The sequence below is a fragment of the Agelaius phoeniceus genome, chromosome Z, assembly GCF_051311805.1.
Source record: "Agelaius phoeniceus isolate bAgePho1 chromosome Z, bAgePho1.hap1, whole genome shotgun sequence".
Taxonomy (NCBI): Eukaryota; Metazoa; Chordata; class Aves; order Passeriformes; family Icteridae; genus Agelaius; species Agelaius phoeniceus.
In genome coordinates, this window is record NC_135303.1 from 68,522,244 (window position 1) to 68,542,207 (window position 19,964).

Here is a 19,964-nt window from a genome sequence, read left to right on the forward strand (position 1 = left end):
AGTAACTGACACCTAAAAATGCTCTGAGCGTATCTGATGATAGAATGTGATGAGGCAGATTAATAATTTTCTCCTGGCAAAATTTTATGTTCCACTGATCATACAGGGAACTTCATCTGAATTTGTGGTTCATCTAAAACATAAATTTTGGTTAATCTTAAATAAGGCTGCTACTTTTTCCCTCGTCCCTCTAAAGTCATAGAATCAGAAAACTTTCATTAGAAAAGACCTTTAAGATCATTAAGTCCAGACACTAATTGCCAAATCCACCACAAAAACATGTCCCTAAGCACCACAAGTCTTTTAAATACCTCCAAGGATGGTGACTCCATCACTTCTGTGGGCAGCCTGTTTCAGATCTTGACCACTTTTTCTGTGAAGAGGTTCTATCCCTGGAACAACTTGAGGCCATTTCCTCTTGTCCTATCACTTGTTACCTGGGAAAAGAGACAAATACCCACCTGGTTACAACCTCCTTTCAGGCAGTTGTAGAGAGTGATAATGTTACCCTGAAGCTCCTCTTCTCCAGGCTAAACAACCCCAGCTCCCTCAGTCACTCATTAAAGGACTTGTGAACCAGACCCTTCACAAGCTCCATTGGCCTTCTCTGGACATGCTCCAGCACCTCAATGTCTTTCTTGGAGTGAAACGCCCAAAATTGGACACAGGATTTGAGGTGTGGCCTCACCAGTGCTGAGTACAGGGCAACAATCCCTGCCCTGCTCCTGCTGGCCACACCATTGCTGGCACAGGCCAGGATGCCATTGGCCTTCTTGGCCACCTGGGCACTGCTGGCTCATGTTCAGCTGCTGTCACCAGCACCCCCAGGGCCTTTTCCTGGGGCAGCTTTGCAGCCACTCTGCCCCAGCCTGTGGCACTGCCTGGGCTTGCTGTGATCCAAGGGCAGGACCCAGCACTGGGCCTTGTTGAACCTCACACCACTGGCCCATGGTCCAGCCTGTCCAGATCCCTCTGCAGAGCCTTCCTGCCCTCCAGCAGATCAGCACTCCCACCCAGCTTGGAGTAATCCACAAACTTAGCAAGGGTACAGTTGATCCCCACATTCATCAATAAAGATATTAAACAGGGCTGGGCCCAGTACTGACCCCTGGGCAACATCACTGGTGGTCATCTGCCAGCTGGATGTAACTATTCACTACCACTCTCCAGACCAGGGCATCCTGGCATTTTTTTATATAGGAAACAGTGCACTCATGAAGCCATGGGCTGTCTGTTTCTCCAGGAGAATGCTGTGGGAAACGGTGTGAGAAGCTTTGCTAAAGTCCAGGAGGACAGAATATATAGCTTTTCCCTCTTCCACTAAGTGAATCATAAAATGAGTTCCTGTTGGGGAAGTAGAACTTGCCTTTCACAAACTCATGCTGGCTGAGCCTGATCCGCTGTTGAGCTGTACTATACATGCTGTGTGATGGCATTCAGGATGATCTGACCCACAACCCTCCTTCCAACCCTTCTTGTAGGCGGGAGCCATATTTTCCAACCTCCAGTTAACTGGGGCCTTCTCAGACATCCAGGAGTGCTGGTAAATTATGGAAAGTGGCTCGGTGAGCACTTTCACCAGCTCCCTTGGTACCCTTGGATGGATCCCATCAGTCCCACAGACTTGTGCAGGTCTAATTGTTGTGGCAGGTTGCTGACTATTTCCCCTTGGAGCATGGTGGATTCATTCATTTGGTTCCCTGTCTTTGTTTTCCAGCTCATATGCTTGAGCATCCTGAGAATAACTGGTCTGCCTATGTAAGATTGAAGCAAAGAAGGCACAAAGTACTACAGCCTTTTCCTCATCATTAGACACTAAGTTTCACCCCAATTCCAACAAAGAATAAAGACTCTCCTTGGCCCTCTTTTTTATATGCATGTATATATGCAAACATTTTGTGCTATTTTTTGTGGGAGTAGCTGGATTAAGTTCAAGTTGGGCCTTGGCCTCTCCAGTTTTCTCTGCAGCCCTCCTGAGCGATGCACTTACATGAATGTGTGTGTTTGCATGCAAGTATCTAACCAACCAGGCAAAGGTTAGGTTGGAAAACTAGACACATTTTCCCTCTATCATCTGTGACATGCTGATTCTATTTATAACATCATTCTTGGAAATGCTGGGTGGAGAGCATGAAGGTGAGTGGAGCACTAAATACACTCCTATTTCTATTTCAGGAAGCTCCATGCTGGATAAGCCTTCTTCCAAAGATAGATGAAAGCACATCTCTGTGACCTAGTTAAGCCATGGGCAAGAGAAAGCATCTTAAAAACCTTTCTGCAAACAGACTGTTTCCTTCTAAGACTGTAGACTTGGTAATTATCTTTGAGATAAAAGTGTGAAACTAAAGGCTCAGAGACAAAACTCTAAGACGGAAAGTTTAGACAAAAGGATCAAACAACTCACAAAGAAGGAGGACTAACTAAAGGAAAAATTGAAGCATATCTAAACTTATGACTCAAAACCCACATTGGTTAGAGGGAAAAGATAAAATAATTGTTTACAACTTGGAAAACTAACTCATAATTATACCACAATATTACTTTCAGTTGTTAGTGCACTGACTGGAAATAGTGCACATATATATACACAACATCAATTCAAGTAATCACGGAATATCCTGATTGGCAAGGGACCCCCAAGAATCATCAAAGTCCAACTCCCAGCCCTGCACAGGACACCCTCAAGCATTACTCCATATACCTGAGACAACCCAAGTTGTCCAAATGCTTCTTGAACTCTGTCAGGTTTGTGCTGACAATTTCCCTTGGGAGCCTCTTCCAGGGCTGAACCAGCATCTGTATGAAATATCGACTCTTGATATTAAAACCAAATGTCCCCTGACTCTGTATCAGGCTGTTTCCTCAATTCCTCTCACTGGTCACCAGAGTGAAGAGATTGTTACCTGCCCTGCCTCTTCCCCTCATGAGGAAGTTGTAGACTGCAATGAGGTCTTCCCTCAGTCTTTTCTCCAGGCTGAAAAAGACAAATGACCTCAGCTGCTCTTCATATGGCATCCCCTCAAGGCCCTTCACCATCTTCATTTAGATCCTTCATATAACATGGTACCCAAAACTGCACACTATGATGTCTGCGTGCGTGCACACTTACATATGTAATATATGTTTGTATGTTTCATCAGAGAGAATTTCTACTGGCTTTTTATCCTAATGTTTTCTTGTCACCCTAACTCTCTAGTCAAAATAAGGAACAGTTAGATCTTGAAAACTCTTTGGGTATAAAGGTTTGGCTTATTAAAAAGGGAAAAGGGGTAAGGAATCCCCAAATATTGAAAAATCCTCAACTTCTTTCCAAAAGAAAAAAATATGCTTTTAAAAATCCTTTTTAGCAGAGTAAACTCACACAATTTGAACACAGCACTTATAGATCAAAACCTTCCCTATAAAATATGTGCCTCAAACATCTTCCAACTTTGTCTCATTTTTCCCCAGCAATAAGGGTACAAAATTCTTTAGATAGTGCATAGTAATTGAGGACCCAGCTATGTTATTTACTGCTTTTGTTGGATTATTGAAATGCTGCCAAAAGTACACAGAAATGACAGTGAGTTGTTTCTAATTGCTTTCTTGTTTCTTGGCTGCCAGTTAATCCCCTCTTCCACAGAGTTTTGTGTGAAGTTTCACTCCTTCTGGAACACAGAGCTGTAAAATCCCTTGAAATTACTAGAAATAAACATTTTCCTTGCACTACTAACCTTTGACTGCTTTCACTGAGCATATGGGCTCATTCCACTGGCCACAGCTACAGGCATCACAGGACCAATCCTACAAGGGAAAGTGTTTATAGTCAGCAACCAGCACAATCAGAGATATGCTGTACAATCCAACACAAGAGGACTTTAAAAGAAAGTAGAAGTCTATATATGGATCACCTTGCTGGTTTTTCTACCCCTGAAACCACCATGATAATGTATAAATCATTTCTTCTTTCATTCTGGTGACAAAGCCTTGCTAATTTGAATGGAGGCATGATCTTAACTATGTCCAGAACTTAATTGCACAAAAACATGAGTTCTGACAAAACCATAGAAGAGACAACAGGTTTGACCCCAGTGCAAAATATACTTAGGGAACAGTCCCTTGTTCTTTAAATAACTTCAGCAGAGAACTTTAAAGTTTTAGTACAGGTCCACAGTACTCCTTTTCTACCTCGCCCTGGAGTAGCAGATGTCATTTTAATACTCAGCACCAAGGAGTTTGAATTCAAATTTTTTGCATTATTTTAATATTTATTTTTATTTACATATTTTTATATTCAAATATCACCTAGGTATCTTTTGCATTTCCTATATAAGAACTTTAAACTTCTTTCTTTCTGTAGAATTTATTATTTAAAATGTAGTGCTATGTAGTGTGATTCCAAACATTGGATGGTCATAGAAAATTCTAGCTTTTATCCATAATAGATAAGCTACTAGGTTTGAAAAGTTGGTTTGGAAGCTCACTGAGACAGAGATTTCCATCCTGTACTGGTCCTTACACATAAGACTGCCCACTAAACTGAGCTCTCCAGAACTAAAGTCAGTTTCTGTAGAAGAGGCAAGCATCCTCAAATTTTATTTCTTTATGTAAACAGAAATACAGTTTTTTTAAAGAATAGAACTACAAATTAACTCTTCCTGCCCTTTCAAAACAAGAAAATAAAAGTTAGAGTGAGTTGAAATAGTTGTTGAGGAATTTCTGAAATAGAAATGTATGCAGCAGCTAATATTCTTGTTAACTACCATGAAAGAGGAAGAGAGTTAATGCAGAATATAAATCACCATTTATTTTCTCATGTCCACTCATTTCTAAGACAAAGGATTAGAGAAAGTATGTAAATGATGCTATTCACTCTACAAGTAAATACATTGTGACAGTTTCCAATTAATATCCAGTACTGGAGTCAACAGCAAATTTTCTTAAGAATTCAGTAGAATCAAGATTCTGCTTCCTGGACAAAAGTACTTTCTGTCTATAAACTAATAACATGTCCTGCCATAAAAATGTGAGGTTACGAAGCTTCTCCAATTTAAACACTGACTACAAGGGTTCTGATTGTTCTTCTGGGCAACACAATCATAAAGCCAGAAATAAGGCTAAGATGAGTGAAAGAGATACGACAAAGGTTAATGGGTTTCTTTATTTTTTGCATTTGCACTTTTGTTTGCTCTCTCAGAAGAAGATGAAACACACAAAGTGGAGTAAGTCAAAAGAGGTCCAAATTGGCCAAACAGCTTCTCTTTTCTGGAAGAGAAATTCCATGGTTAATTGAACATGTAGGACTGTAGAAACCATGCCCTGTAAGAGTGCAATTCTGCTCTCCTTTTGAGGCCTGAAATATGGGTGTCTATAAGCAAAGAATTAAAACTAACAGCTCTTTCTGTTGGATGTGGTAAGGATTCCTGACAGATTTAACACTATTACATTTCTTGAGCTGAAGTTGAGCAGTTGGTGAGCTTCAGCTTTATTGAACTACCAGCTGGGGTTTTTTTCAATCACTGATTCTTGTCAACTGTTATTATGGTGATAATTATCATTATCTTAATAGGTTTAATGAGCTCTCAGTCTGCTCTTCCAAATATGTTTTGGTTTTAAATGTATTCAGTTATACAGCTGTTGAACTAAGCAGTGAATTATTTACAGAGTTTTCTCTCATCTGCTATTTATGCAAAACTTGCATCTGGCTCAGGACCTGACTGAGGGATTTTATTATACTGAAGTAATTTCATTTCAGTAGTGAAGTGCTCCCTACTCAATCTAGACAGCTTTAATTTATTTGTCAGACTTTGAAAATACCAAGAACACCTGTACTAAAGTGAAAATGCCCATTACTGGTAACCAAGTATTTTCAGGTGGTACATATCTGATCCCTCCTTACAATTTTCCCTACTATTTTCCTTCAATGAAAGCATGAATCCTTCTAGGCAGAAAGTAATAAAACATGTCCATGCCCATATCAGAATTTCTCTAAAATCAGTGTCAAACTTACCAACCTATTCTTTAGGGAAGCCAGTGCACAGTGTACTCTCTATCCCTGCTCTCCAGGCATAAATATCCACATTTCAAGCAGAACATTTTGAAAAATGGACCCCATTAACACATATGGAGTGTATGCTAATAAATTCAATCTGAGTATATAAACTCTGTGTATATTATATGCATGCATAACTAAGTATGTATTAATACACCCAAATCAGCCTTCAAGTTTCTAGCTACAATATTTGAAGCTAACTTAAAAGATTATTTATGTTTTAAATGAAAAGAGCACTTTTTCTGTCATAGTTTGGAGCTGGGAGAAGACAAAAATTTGGACTACCTGGTGATACTTTGATTACCTTGTAAAAATAAATGTGGATTTGTGGAAAGTATCCAAAATCCATGAGTGCAGATGTTGATGAGGAGACACAAATATAGTGGAAGTTTTTAGAAAAACAAATCTGAGCTGGGAATAATAGTCATTGAGTTTAGTCAAATCCTTTTCAATACCACTTCTACAAACACTTGTTTTCTCAGTCTTACATGCATTGCAGTGAGATGTCAAATGAAGTACATGATTTGACCATTAACTTAATTGTCTATGGAGATAAGGTTTCTTGTCCCATGCCTTTTACTAGGGATATGTCTGCTTAAATTGAGAGTGTTATCAAGATAAAGATACTGCCATATACATTTCTTTTCCATTTTTGGATTATCATCACTAATAGAACTGGAATTGGAAATAAGTAAGCAATTGTTCGTGAACATGATCTGGAATGACTGAAAATGAGAAGTGGACCAGATTAGGGTTTTTTTCCCTACATTAGTATGATAGTACTAAGAAGATCACTGTCTTTTCACTTCTCCCTGGGAAATTACCTTCATCTGCTGGTAGTAGACTTCAGGATAAAACTTCTTCTTTCCATCAACAAATGTGAGGTTTTTTTCTCAGTGAATGCTTAGTAAAATAAAAGTGATAACCTTTGTCATTTGTCATAGGACATAACCAGACCTCACTAAGGCCTGTGGGAAGACTTCCAACGGCATCAGAAAGTACTTCTCATAGTTTGCCTTATTATTTGTTATGGGTTCTGTTGCCCAATGAAATAGGAACCTATCTATTCCTCAAACAAACAAAAAAATATTTATATCTTCAGAACATATGTCAGCAGGTGGCAACCTCGGCAGACAAGCTTAATGAAAATCAAAGGATGTTAGTTGATTAAAAATCTGACAGCTTGACATGACACAGTAAACAGATACAACAAGAAATGAACTGTCAAGGACATCTTATTTTTTTTTTCTTTCATTTGCTATTTTGGTACCATCCTAGCTTCTAGTTTGAAGTTAAGTCATTTCAGATATGCCTTCTGGTCTAAGGGCTTCCTATCCAGCATAGCTCCATTAATATTGTCTGGGAGACAATACAAAGAAATGGGTCTTCTCACAGGAAATTGTGCAGTAGAAATAGTCTCCCTGCATTGTCTTTGCTTCTCCCAAATTTTAATATTTTAACTTGCATAATTTTTTGTATATTAGCTGAGAAATGCAGAAGTCGAACATACCCATTTGCCTGCACTGTCTTTGAAATCATCTTGGATTTGTGTGTAACTTGTATTCATTTGTTTCATTGTTTGTATTCATTTTCAGTGAGCAAGACACTATGAGCGCTTTCACGGGAGTATAGTTACTTTGGTATTCATTATAATACAGGAAATGCCTTAAAACAGTATCAAAATTATACACATTCACTTTTCCATAACTTACAGATAATTTTTACTATAATAATTACTGAAAGTATTAAACAAGATTTTCAGATTTCCTCTGCTGAAAGTCTGGAGCAGTCCCACCATGCAGCCTGCCAAAGCTGGGGCACTGTTTGTGGCATCAGATGACATAGGGTTTATGGCATAATTTGTGTTCCATGATTGCATTAATTCAATTTAAACCAAAAATAAGTTGACAGATGCTGTAGTGAGGTAGCTGCAGATTTATTTCTTCTCTCCAGTGTGAGTGCTTAGTTGTCAGCTTAGCAAAATGGTTTGCTATCCCTCTTGCTGCTTTTATGTGTGCTCTGTCCTTATTCTAGAGACACCTTTGTTACCATTCTCTCTACCCTTCTGCCACCTAACAAGGGAGCAGGTGAGGGTGGCAGAGCAGTACGTCTGGGTTACCCACAGACCATCTACCCCAGGGGCTTACGGGCAATGCCTCTAGCACTACTTAGCCCTGTGGACCTCTCTAGTCATTTCAGGTCATTAACAAAGTAGTTTTTTGAGTATAGTTTAGAGCGCTGGTTTGGATCTTTATTTTTCTTTTTCTTATCCTTCTTTTCTTTTTTCTTTTCTTCCTCTTCATGAGTTTTTCTAGTCCTTCTCTTCCCTCTTCATTTCTGTATTCCACCTGTTGTTCACTCCCTATTTCTCTATTCTGTTTGCTAAAACAGAACACAGAGGCAACCTGCATAATGAAATACATGATCAGCATGATCAGCAACACAGAGGCAACCTGCATAATGAAATTAATGTTAAGTCAACAGACTCTGAAGTATTACCTGTTTACACAAAGTCACCCCAAACCATAGCTACACACGATGGGAGCCTGCAAGGCACAGCAAATTATATGGTCTTAAAGTGTGTAAACGGACCAAGATTTTACGTCCTCAGCTAAGCACCTGCATCTGCCTGATTTGCTGGTACTGCCATGGAATTCGAAGCTGCTCTGGGGCGCAGGGCAGCGGGAGCAGCCGCTCGCGGCCAGGCCCCGGGCCCGCAGTGCAGGCCCGCCCCTCCGCTGCCCTCAGCGCGGCCGCTCGCCTTTCGCGGCTCCTCCGCAAATACCTGCTAAGCCTAGCTTAGGGGAAACAGAGCTTCTGGTGTGGCACAGGGCGATGTAAAACCAGGCATGTCAGCCGTGTAACTAGCCCAAGACACTGGTCTTGGGAAGAATACAAGAAACAGGAAGGCATATTATGTCAACTTTCCAGCCTGATCTTCAGGCATCTTAAAAAACTTCCTGCAAACAGATTGTAACCTGAAGTTACACCTGGGAGGAGTCCAGACTCCAGAGGGTTGGAGTCTGCAGCCCCTACCAATCACATCTGATTCCCTTCCCTCTGCTCCCTGCCCCTTGGCACTTGCACTTTTATTAGCCTAAAGGCCCAGCTCCAGCCGAAGGAGACCAGAGAGACCAGTACAGGCTTTAGGCAGGACAGTCCCCTAAGAGGTTAGAGATGTGGGTCCAAACACCCTGGGAGAGAAATTAATCAGTCTGCTGTCTTGTGGCTTTTGTATTTTTCCCTAAATTTTATGTTGTCAGTGTATATTTAGTTACATGTAAGTATTCTTGCAGGACTTGGTTACTGAGAGTATTTGGGCATAGGTATCCTGAGTTTTCAGACCCTGCTCAAAGCTCAGGGCTGACAAGATCAGGCTTGCCATAGTGGTGATATTTGCAGCACATGTAATAGTAGAAGAGTTTCAAACGTGCAAAGTGTAATTGGTGCCAGAAGACAGGGTGGAAATGCAATTTGATCCTGCCCTCGCTAGGCATTGGAGTTAATGATGGATTGGCCAGCTCAATTAATTACTCAATTAAAGAACTCTCATCCTAAGCAGCCTACTTAATTCTCTCTCTGACATCATCTGTGTTACACTGAAATAATTATGGAATATCTGGGGTGTAGCTGAGAACAAGATTTGGGATTAGACTGCTGTGAAGTCATGACAATTACACAAATTTCTTCCTTTTCTTAAGTGGGTAAGGTGATTTCATGATGTAGGCTGGAACCATGGATGTGTCCCTGCCTTTATAAAATATGTGGAGTCACTTTAATCACTGTTTATAGAAGTCCTATCACTCCATCCCTGTTTCCTGTCTATCCCATATCTGTCAATGGAAATTAAAATTATGCATTTTTGGCACTGTGGAAATCCTATGTGTTAAATATTTTTTCCTCTGGAAAATTACCAAATCATGTCCATGAAGATTTAGGATTTTTTTTCTCTCTGTACAGATATAAAAAGAGACAGGGTGAACAAAAAGAACAAATGAATAATATGAATATTAGGAAGGATTTTGTAGTAAAATAGCAATGTTTGATAGAGTATGGAGTCCTTAAAGAACACTTTGGATATAATCTTTCCACCTACAATGCACAATCATTAAACACTATAAACAGAAGAGAGAGGGTTTGGGCTGTTATTTTAAGAAAAATAACAGAGCTATGAAGAACATCCAAAATTAGAATGATCAAAAAAGCATGCCCTTCCATAACCCTCATGCTGTCCTATTTGAGCTTTTATTTTGAAGGCAAACCTTTCACTGGCACTCATGACCTTTAAAAAGGAAATACACTGAGCTTTCCTTCCTACTGTAATCCCAGTGTCCTTATCACTATATGGAGGCCAGAGAGATGGTCTGTTCTCCTCCCATCTCTTTGTTGTCTTAAAGGGTAGCTAAGGGCCACCTTCAGCTTGGTTCTTCAAGCCAGTCATCTGGCTCCCCCATCAGCAATTAATGGCACCTTATGGGTGCCACATGTACCTCAAAAAAGAAAGGACCAGATAAAATGTGTACACATGATTGGAAAAGGGCCACGGGATTAGAGGATTGTATGGAAGAGATTTTGTAAAAAGTTTCTGAAACAGATTAAGTTTTAAGGAAAGGTTAGGATTTTTAAAACATGGAAAAGTATAATTAGTCCTCAGCAGAACCATTGCTTTTTTGTATTTATTTTGTGCTCAATTCCTTGTTTCACACAATTCAAAACTCATAGTGAAACTGAAGGTTGCTAAAGTGGAAGGTACCATGTGTTTCAGTAAGACATGTTCTATCCTACAAGAACTGAAAGAAGAGGATTTCACCCACAAAGTGACAGAAGTGAGTATATATTTATGTATGTGTGTGTGTGTGATTTATAAAAACATATCTGCTACCAACACATCAGTGTCCAGTTATTAAAAGTAATCACCAGATAATGCTTTCCTGTTCATTTAGGAAAGATGAATAAATTTTATTTCAGCTGAAGACTGAGCAGATTTCTTGCTGGAAAAGCTGCTTGACTGTAAAGACTGATTAATCCTTATTAGCCTCTATTACTCACTGGTAATTAAGCTGGCTTAGTAATGACTTAGATATTTCCCTCTGAACCTAAGTACAACAGAAAACACAGTAAAGGAATTAGACATATCTGTGCTGTTCTTAGGACACCACTGTGTTTATTTTGTTGAGACCCAACAAGAAAAAAATAGGAATCATATCAATAAGAAAGCTTTTAAAAGGCTCTTAAGGCAAATTGCTGCACTATTGGAAGGAACTTCTTTTGATATATCTGCATTGTCATTAGGGAGCTCTGCTTTCCAAACTGCCAGAGCATAAAACTTCTGTTAAAGCTTTGAAACTGCACTGAATATGTATTTATTGTCCAGAAAAATTATCGCTTGCACATACATCTCACAATTTCATTCAATGAGGGTTCTTTTTTCAAAAAAATTATTTATTTTGAAGAGAAATGTGTTTACTTCTTCAGTTCCAGCACAGAATGGCATTTTTGTCTGATTGTATGAAGTACCTGCAAGAAGTAGTTTAAGATACCTTCCTCTCTGCCTTTGCCCTTCACTTGTGTTGCCAAACTTGAATCTTGTCCTTGACTGAACAACAGAAATTCTTTCCCTCACTGATCCCCAAAACACATCCTGCGTCTTGGTCTTAATCATTCTGTTAACTTTAGAAAGTTTTAAAAATAAGCACTAGTTTGTTACCAAAACAACAGAAGATCTGAAATTCAAAACAAATTCTATCTTGCTTCTACAATTTTCATGAATTAGAAAACAAAATCCTTTGGTCAATGTGGGGAAAAATTCTTGAATTTAATTATTTTAAACTGAAACAGATTTAAAGTGCTAGTTTTACTGAATTCAATAAACTAGCATATTGAGTGGGAAAGACAGCTCAGACTTAGCCAAGTGTCACCAGCAGATGCTGGAATTGAGACTAGAATCACAAATAAATAAGCAATTCATTTTTGCCAAAAAAAAAAAAAAAGTAAAAAGAAAATCAGCATAGTTTGAAACCTTAAATTCAGAACATTTCCCAAACCACTCTAGTACTAATCCTTCCTTCACCATGAGTGATGCTCTGGATACTAACTCAGTTCAGATTTTCATCACAAGAAAAAGGAAACCAAAAACCCATCAAACCACTGTGACTCTACAGCATGACTAAGAATGGCCAACTAGCATCATAAAATGAAGCTTTGTGAGAAATCACCTTATGTATTAATCAAAATGTCTGTACCAGTCCCTGCCCATCCCTCCACAACCCCATCCCGAGTCATTCTCTCCAGGATCTTTTCCCTGGAAAAAACAAGTATCACATATGAAAACATGGGAAAATTAATAGGAATTATTGCAGTCTTTTAGGAGAAATAGCAGGTAAAGCTCTGGTCTGAGCATGGGAACATTACCCCATGAAGTCTGTCACAACTCACTGTCCTAACCAGATTCTTTGCCTTCCAGTGGGAGCCTGTTCATTGTTTTTTAGCAGGAAACAAACTAGTCAAAATTCTTGCAGCAAGTCATTAGGGTAAACTCTGAGTCCTGATCACTAATGATTCCTGCAGAATCCAGTGATAGCCATTCAAGTGCATTCCTTACCCATGTCTGAAGTTTAAGTGAGATTCACTTTCTGTGGGGTGTGAAAAAATCAATTAATGTGTTTGAAATGAAAGATTGGTACTTCTATTTTTCTGGCAGAGGAAAGAGGAGTTGGTGAGCACCATTCCTCTGATATTTTGACTTTTGATAGTTTGACTTTTTCTGTGACATCCTGACAAAATGTTGCCTACAGACACAAAATTCTTCCAGAAATCTGGATGACTTCATATTGTGAGTACAGCATTGTGCAGGAAAACTGTTTGATATAGCATTCATACTGCTGCGATTCCTTGCTGTGTAGTTCTATAGAAAAAATATTTTCCTTTTCATTCATAAATGGATGGGCTTAATTTCTGGTGAACCTATGAACAAATTGTTGTCAGGTGGCTCTTCCAGGAGGTCCTCTACAGTTTTCTGGAATTCCTATCACAGGACATGGCTTTGGACAAATACAGGATGGTCTTCACAACTTCAGAAATCTGCACTAAGGAACTGACCCAGTGTGGGCTTGTGCCTACCAGATGCCTCAAACAACTTCTGCTGGTTCTTAGAAGCTGACAGATGCTCTAAAAGCAGGTCATTCCTTCCCTTTCCACCTCCTGGTATTGTTTTCATTACACATGTACTCGAAATACTTTTAAGCAAAAGCAGACTAGTAGAAAAATATTATGCTAACTGTAGCATTGTGTTGTTTATACGGGTTTTATTGTAAAGTTGGTTATTTTTTCTAAGATAAGATTTGGTTTGACCCTCAGTTCCCCCCATGTTCTCCCTCATAATGGTTTGTTCCTCCTGCCAGTTACCTATCCATCATTGTAACCAACCCCCTTTCACTTCGAGAAATTTCTATGTCAATCTTCCCTTACCTAAAATATGATTTGTCCCCTGAGCCTTTTCCCTCCCCTGGGCCATTCCTATTGGTTCTGTTATGTTCCCTCGCTCCTCCCCTGGGCTTCGTTCATTGGTCCCTCGTGGCTCCTTGTGTCATGCCCTTCCCCTTTATACATGCCTTCCCAACGGTTTTTTTCTGGCACCATTACTGGCCCCGCCTGGATCAGTAAAGCGCCTTGGCGTCCATACGTGTGTTCATTCCTTCCTTCCTTCGCCTCAGTGCTTCGCAGTCCTGCTCTCGCCTGCGCCGGCGTCACCATGCCGCAGACTAAGCCACTACTCAGGGGTTCTCACAGAACCCTCTCCCAGAGGACCTGGGAGTGGCGGGATTTGTGGTCTCCACCAGTCACTCCGGGAGCGGCTAGCCAGCACCCGTCAGCTCCAGTGACCGCAGGACGAGACTAGACTAACTGGAAGCATTGTAGGACAGATGCTGCCTTTCCAAATAATACTCTCAAATAATATCTCAAAAAATATCTGAGGCTGAAAGACCAAAGCTGAAACCCTATATGCTCTAGAAAGCAGCTCAGAGAAACAACTAGACCTGAAATACTTGCTACATTCCAACACACCCATCGGGGATACCTTTCGATTTGTTCTAGATCCCATGTATTTCATGTTGTTAAGAGCAAGTCTTCCTCTTACTCTTAGCAATTTAAAAAGTTTTAAGTGGCAGATCCAGCACAGAGCCCACCATGAAACAGGAAGTCTTTGATCACTGCAAAGGGGGTCTAACAGTTACATTGCATCCTAAAAAAGGAAGACTGAAGTATAAGTGGCTCTTTCACAACCAGCAATAGCAGCAAACAAATTTAAAGAAAGACTAGAAATCATCTTGTCCTTCCCAGCCAACACAATTGTGCCTCATCAGAGGGGTTGGTATCAGAACAGGAAGGGGCAAAGACACATGGTTCTCTCCCAGAATGACCACATTTGGTCCTCTGTTGTGGAAAGACCAAGATTTTTCCATGCAGGGAAATTAGGTGATGTCTATTCTTCATCAGGCCTGCAGACAGAGGACTGTGTGGGACTTGGGATGCATTAACATCGCTTCTACTACAGCATCATCCAAAAAGAACAGCTAAAAATATGTGCTCCTTCTCACAGCCTTGCTTTTAATTTTAAATCAGTTTTATCTGTTTCAGCAAAATGTGATGTATAGGAGACTCATTTTAACCTATCACTTTTAGTGATTAAACCAATCATCAACTCTGTATTTTTCAGTGTTCCTCTGAATTCTAGTGGTTCTAATGAGCACATGCAGATGAAAGCTGGATGTTTCCAGGTTTACTTTTTTGAAAATTGACAAGGGAAAAACAGGTTTTTAGGAAACACACTTCTTACTCAAGACTTTACTTTCAAATTAATCAAATTAATTACTGCATATCCACAAAATAGAAGGAAAATCTGTTAGGGTTTTAGCTTTCATGGTAGAAGAGCAAGGAAGAGAAGAGAAATTAAAAATAGGGTGGTATTTTCATCCTACATTTAAATAATTAATAACAGGGTTTTTTCTGACATCAAAAGCAGGAAATTAGAAATGAAAGTAAAAAGAAAAAAAAAACAATTATTCACATAATTTCTTCTCATAACCTCCAGAGCACAAAAATATTTTCTTCTACTACATGATTACTTAGCGTAATTACTACCAGTGACATTACAGTTTTTACAGTACGTTAAGAATTGTTGGTTGAGAAAGAAAATACTGTGTTTCACTTATCAAGAGCACAGTAATAAGTATAAAAAGTTTTACAGAAACAAGTAAAAGCGTTTTTACACTTGGAAGGATCTAAACCAAATGTGAAGTAATATTTTTCACTGGATCATTAGTATTTTAGAAGTCAAGCAAGAAGGACCAGTCCCTGTCAGGTAGATACAAATAAAAAATACACACCCAGCATGGAAATCAATGCATGTTTTAAATAATTGCTGAGGATTAACTTAGGCCTCTTCACTGGATAAAAATCTGAATGTCGTTTATAAAATGCCACTGCATTTTTACAGCAATGGAAAGCTCCAGTCTCAATTTCAGAATAGCAAATTTTCAGCAAAAATAAGCCCATCTCTTTTTTTCCCCTGGATTTGTTTCTTTCTTTTCAAAAGCTTGCGTTATTTGTGTCTCTATAATTCTTTCTTCTCCAAGATGACATTCCTTTCTTTTTAGTGATCTTCTGAGATCATAAGCTAGATCATGGAAAATTACTGGTCATAAGAAGAAAGTAACTATTTCATTTTAATAGGTGGTTTATTTTAAAAATTTGCTGGGTTGTAAAATTAGTCCATCAAACAAATGAATAATTTGACAACAATCTGTGTAGCAGTCTTGCAGCACTTACAAGGTCTGTTTGAAGGAGCTGTTTGATTGGATCATTGGTACTGAAGAACATGCATTGGTGCTCAAAAACCATGGATCATTTATCAGCTGATAAATAAGATGTTGCCTTACACACCATTGATTTGTGTCCTTTCAGCACAGCCACAGAAAATCCCCATTACCTTATGCAGCCTTTACTGCTTTTGTTTCTTATGATGAGATTCTGCTAACATGTCCAGAAGAGTGGAGCAGTCCACTCAGAAACTTTTTTGCACCACTGAGTCTTTGCAATTTCAAAGATTGAAAACAATATAAATTCTGTCTGAAATCCATACTCTTCTGTCTCAGTGTATGGGGCTTGAATTGGGTTGCTTCCATGATTCATTGCCTCATGCTTATCATGTTCCAAATCCTGTGTATCTCTCTGGCAGTACTAGAAACAGCACCTTAAAGATATAACACTATGTTTCTCTGTGAGATGCACATCATGTCTTTCAAACCACCACTTTCTGCTTGGCACACAGAGAGTCCTAAAACAAGGCTCTTGTTGGTGCGCTTTTTTCTAAGAATGAAAAACAATTTAAAAAACAAAACAAAACAAAAACAAAAAACCAACCAACCAAACAAACAAACAAACAAAAAACCTCCTTGAGATTCAAAGCTTCAAATTATCTCCTGGCCAAAAATGTACATTAGACATGTCAAAATTTACTAGGAATGTAACTCAGTACTACTATTCTGCATTCAAAAAGTCTCAATAGTTTACACCATTAAAGAAGCTGGTATTAAATATAAAAAGGCAATGATATTTACAGAAAGACATCTCTTAGCTTCTATGCTTTTTGAACCTGACCTGTTAACTTGGGATTTCCACAGCCTACAAATTGTTTCTGTAGCTTCTCGGCCATTACTGGTATGGCTTTATTTTTCTATTTCCAAACAAAAGCAACAATCTTCTGTATTTTATTTCATTAAAATTGAGAACACATCAAATGGAAATAATAGCTTGAAATATTTCTCTTATTTCTCTTAGGAAATATACGTACACTGACCTATCATTTACTTATGTTACATACATAAATATGGCTATTACCAGTAGAAGCAGTAAGACTTTAAGCAAAATAAACACAAATTGTCTCTTTTTATTATTGGCTTATAATTTTAAGAGTTGATTCATTAACCATTAACAGTCCCATCTCTTACACACATTGGGGTGAATAACTGAAAATTCATTACACAAATATTTAACTTGTTCCTTAAACTAGTAGCAAATCTGTACCCAATAGACTCAGACTCTACCTTTCTCTGCTGTACATAACTCAGTGACGTAGGAATAACATGTCAGCCAAAAAATCACCTTTCTGACACCTTAGGAAAGATATTAGACTGTTGTACTAAATCATGTTACAGTGGTTCTGGCAATAAATTATACAAAGTGAAAATAAATAAACTCCAAAGGATTGCAAAAGTGTATTTTTAAAAGGAAAATAAACCTTAATAGGTAAAATATAAGAATGAAATTCAAAATTCAAGGTCTGTTTTTTACTGTCAAATTACTAAGCATTCCTCATTGCTTATTATTTGGGACTGGGTTTTAAAATAGTAGGTACTGCTTTTGTTCACCTACTATGATTTGAACAAATTTGTTCATATTTATGTATGTCAGATGATGTCTCAGAGAAAGGATTTATTGTATATATGATCCAAATCAAGAAAACACAAATGTTTATCATCTTCAGCAATAAAACCGGGACCTAAAGGCTGCAGCTTACTTTTACCTACATGGCAAAATTAACTTTTGAACCAACCAGACCAAAAATATAAAAATGATTGCAATCCGGACTAATACCCTGCAGTTTGAACAAAATACTGCCACAACATAGAGCTTACATAACTTTCTGTGTGTGTTTGGAAGACTCTTCACTTGACGTAAAAACTAGGATTCCAGGTGTTTGACATGTCAAAATGGCTGTCCAAATCATGTCTTTAATTTGAATCGGTTATATATTCACATAAAAATAAACCCAGATATCTCAAAGGGAAGATGTGGCAGATGGTTTTCATGTCAAGACCTGGCACAGATTTCTTATTAGCAGATAAGAATTTTTTTGTGAGTTAAGTATAACCAAATAAACAATTAACTCATACCGAACTAGTCTGAGTGGCAGCATTAAGCTGACAAGTTCAAGAAAGAAGTTATTTCCATATCCTTTAGCAAAACCCCCTTTGGCTGCTCCCAAAGCAAAAGAAATCTACAACTTACCCAGAAACTGGGCTGAATTTGTGGTAGATCATTCCTCCTTACGGAAAAACCTGAAGAAAGACACCAGATAGAGGGAGGCAGAAAGTCCTTTCCACTAGTTGTTTCAGGGAGGGCTGGGAGCAGGAGGCTGTCCCAGGGTGGAAGCACAGCCCAGGTACCCTGGCAGGAGCAGGATTTGGAGCAGGGCAGCTGGAGCTGCCTGACAGCCCTCTGCAATATCTGCCCACCATTTGTAGCCTCTCTATCTGGGCTCTGGGCATTCTGCACTTCAGAGGACCCTGCTCTTTAGAGAGCAGCAGCTTGAAGAAACAATCATAAGATGAGCAAATTGTCCTTTTGCAAAGAAATGGACACCTGTCCTATTTCTTGCCCCACCTCTGCATTCTGCTTCTATAAAAGAGTGCAGGGTGGGATTTTTCTTACGCAGTATTTGAAACATACTCTTGCATTCAGTCACTCATTTCACATGGCAATTCTAAAAATTCTGATAAATTTATGATCAGTATGAAAAACATAATTGATGTCTAAAAGGTTGCAAACAGATATACAATTGAGTCCATCCTATTACTGATGTTGGTGATCAGCCTCAGTGCTGTTATGTACTGCACAACATGAACTTTTGTTTTGTTTTTCTCCAAGATCCAGGAACCATCTTACCACCTCCTAAATGTCATTGTTCCTAGACTAATCATATACACAGATGAGTAGAGATAAACATGTGTAATCCTAAACACAATGCAGTTTGAAGGAAGCAAAAACAGCCCCAGTAATTCTTCTCTCAGTATAGCACAGGTTGGTGTGTTGGAGCAGACTTCAGTACTGGCAGATGGTAAATGAAATACATTGATCCCCATATGACACAGCTCCTCTCTATATTTTAGCAATGGCCCAGTGAATCTTGCTGAAACTGTTGGGATAAAGTTAGTGAAGCCTGTAACAAGATTCTCGCAGCAGGACTTATATACACAAAATCCACAGGAGATTGTATTATGAATATTATCAGCCTCTTTGGAAAATACTTTCCTATCTGCATAGACTAAACCATATGGTAATAGCACCAGTATCTAAAAACCATACTATAGGTATCTCTAGCGTAAATGGACTGCTTATTAATGCATATGGTTATTATTATTTTATCAGTTAAATGTGTATCGAATTAACGCCTTTTCTTAATACTAACGCAGATATATATATATTGCACTTTTAAAGAGTTAACCATAAAAGCATTTTACTTAACTTACCAGTTGTTGAAGCTGGAAGGAGTCTTGCCCTAAACACTACCTGCTCTGATGTTTGTAATATCTGTCTCTCTCTCCCGCTGTCTCCCTTCCCCCCGTGCAGAGATTGCAGTAAACTTAGAAAACTAGCAGGGACAATGTTTCAAATGACTTAAGAAGGAGAACAGGAACAATCATTTCGTTCTCTTTTTTTTTTTCAGATGAGTACAGTACCTTCAGAAAGAAGGAAGGAAGGGAGGGGAGAGGAAGTCAACAACCCTTTGCTTTCCTGCAAAAAAATAAGGAAACAGCAGATAGCAATCTCGTTTTCTCTCAAACAAAATGTTTGGAAAAATAAATATATCCAATCCAAAAGGAATTCCTCAAGTATTATATCTGCATTATTGGCTTCATAAAACCTTCTTTACAGCTTGTTATGTGCAACTACATGAAATGAATTTCCGAAGTAGTAGGTAGGAATAAGACACCCATATCTTATGCAGAACAATTAGCTTTAAGCTTGCATAGATAATGAAGGCTTTTACTCTAGAGAAAGTCTAATCATAGATGTATACACAGATCTTGTTTCCATGGTGATATAGGTAAAAAAAATGCCTAAAACCCCTGTTTAGAGTGATCACAAGAAA

The 19,964-nt window shown here is 38.7% G+C and overlaps 1 protein-coding gene across 3 annotated transcripts in view; it reads right to left on the reverse strand.

The window, feature by feature from the left end:
• The window catches only part of ZNF366 (zinc finger protein 366), a 37,335-nt gene extending 17,844 nt beyond the window's left edge, over window positions 1–19,491 (reverse strand). For 2 of the 3 annotated variants that reach the window (XM_077171562.1, XM_077171560.1), the window contains exons 1-3: window positions 19,342–19,491; window positions 3,714–3,783; window positions 312–437 (exon numbers count right to left, since the gene is read on the reverse strand). In XM_077171562.1, the coding sequence (XP_077027677.1) occupies window positions 312–332 (21 nt within the window). In that variant the 5' untranslated portion in view covers window positions 333–437; window positions 3,714–3,783; window positions 19,342–19,491. Of the gene's footprint in view, window positions 1–311; window positions 438–3,713; window positions 3,784–18,100; window positions 18,210–19,341 lie in introns of those variants that run through there. The other variant, XM_077171561.1, reaches the window with a different exon arrangement.
• Between the last annotated feature and the right edge of the window lie 473 nt (window positions 19,492–19,964).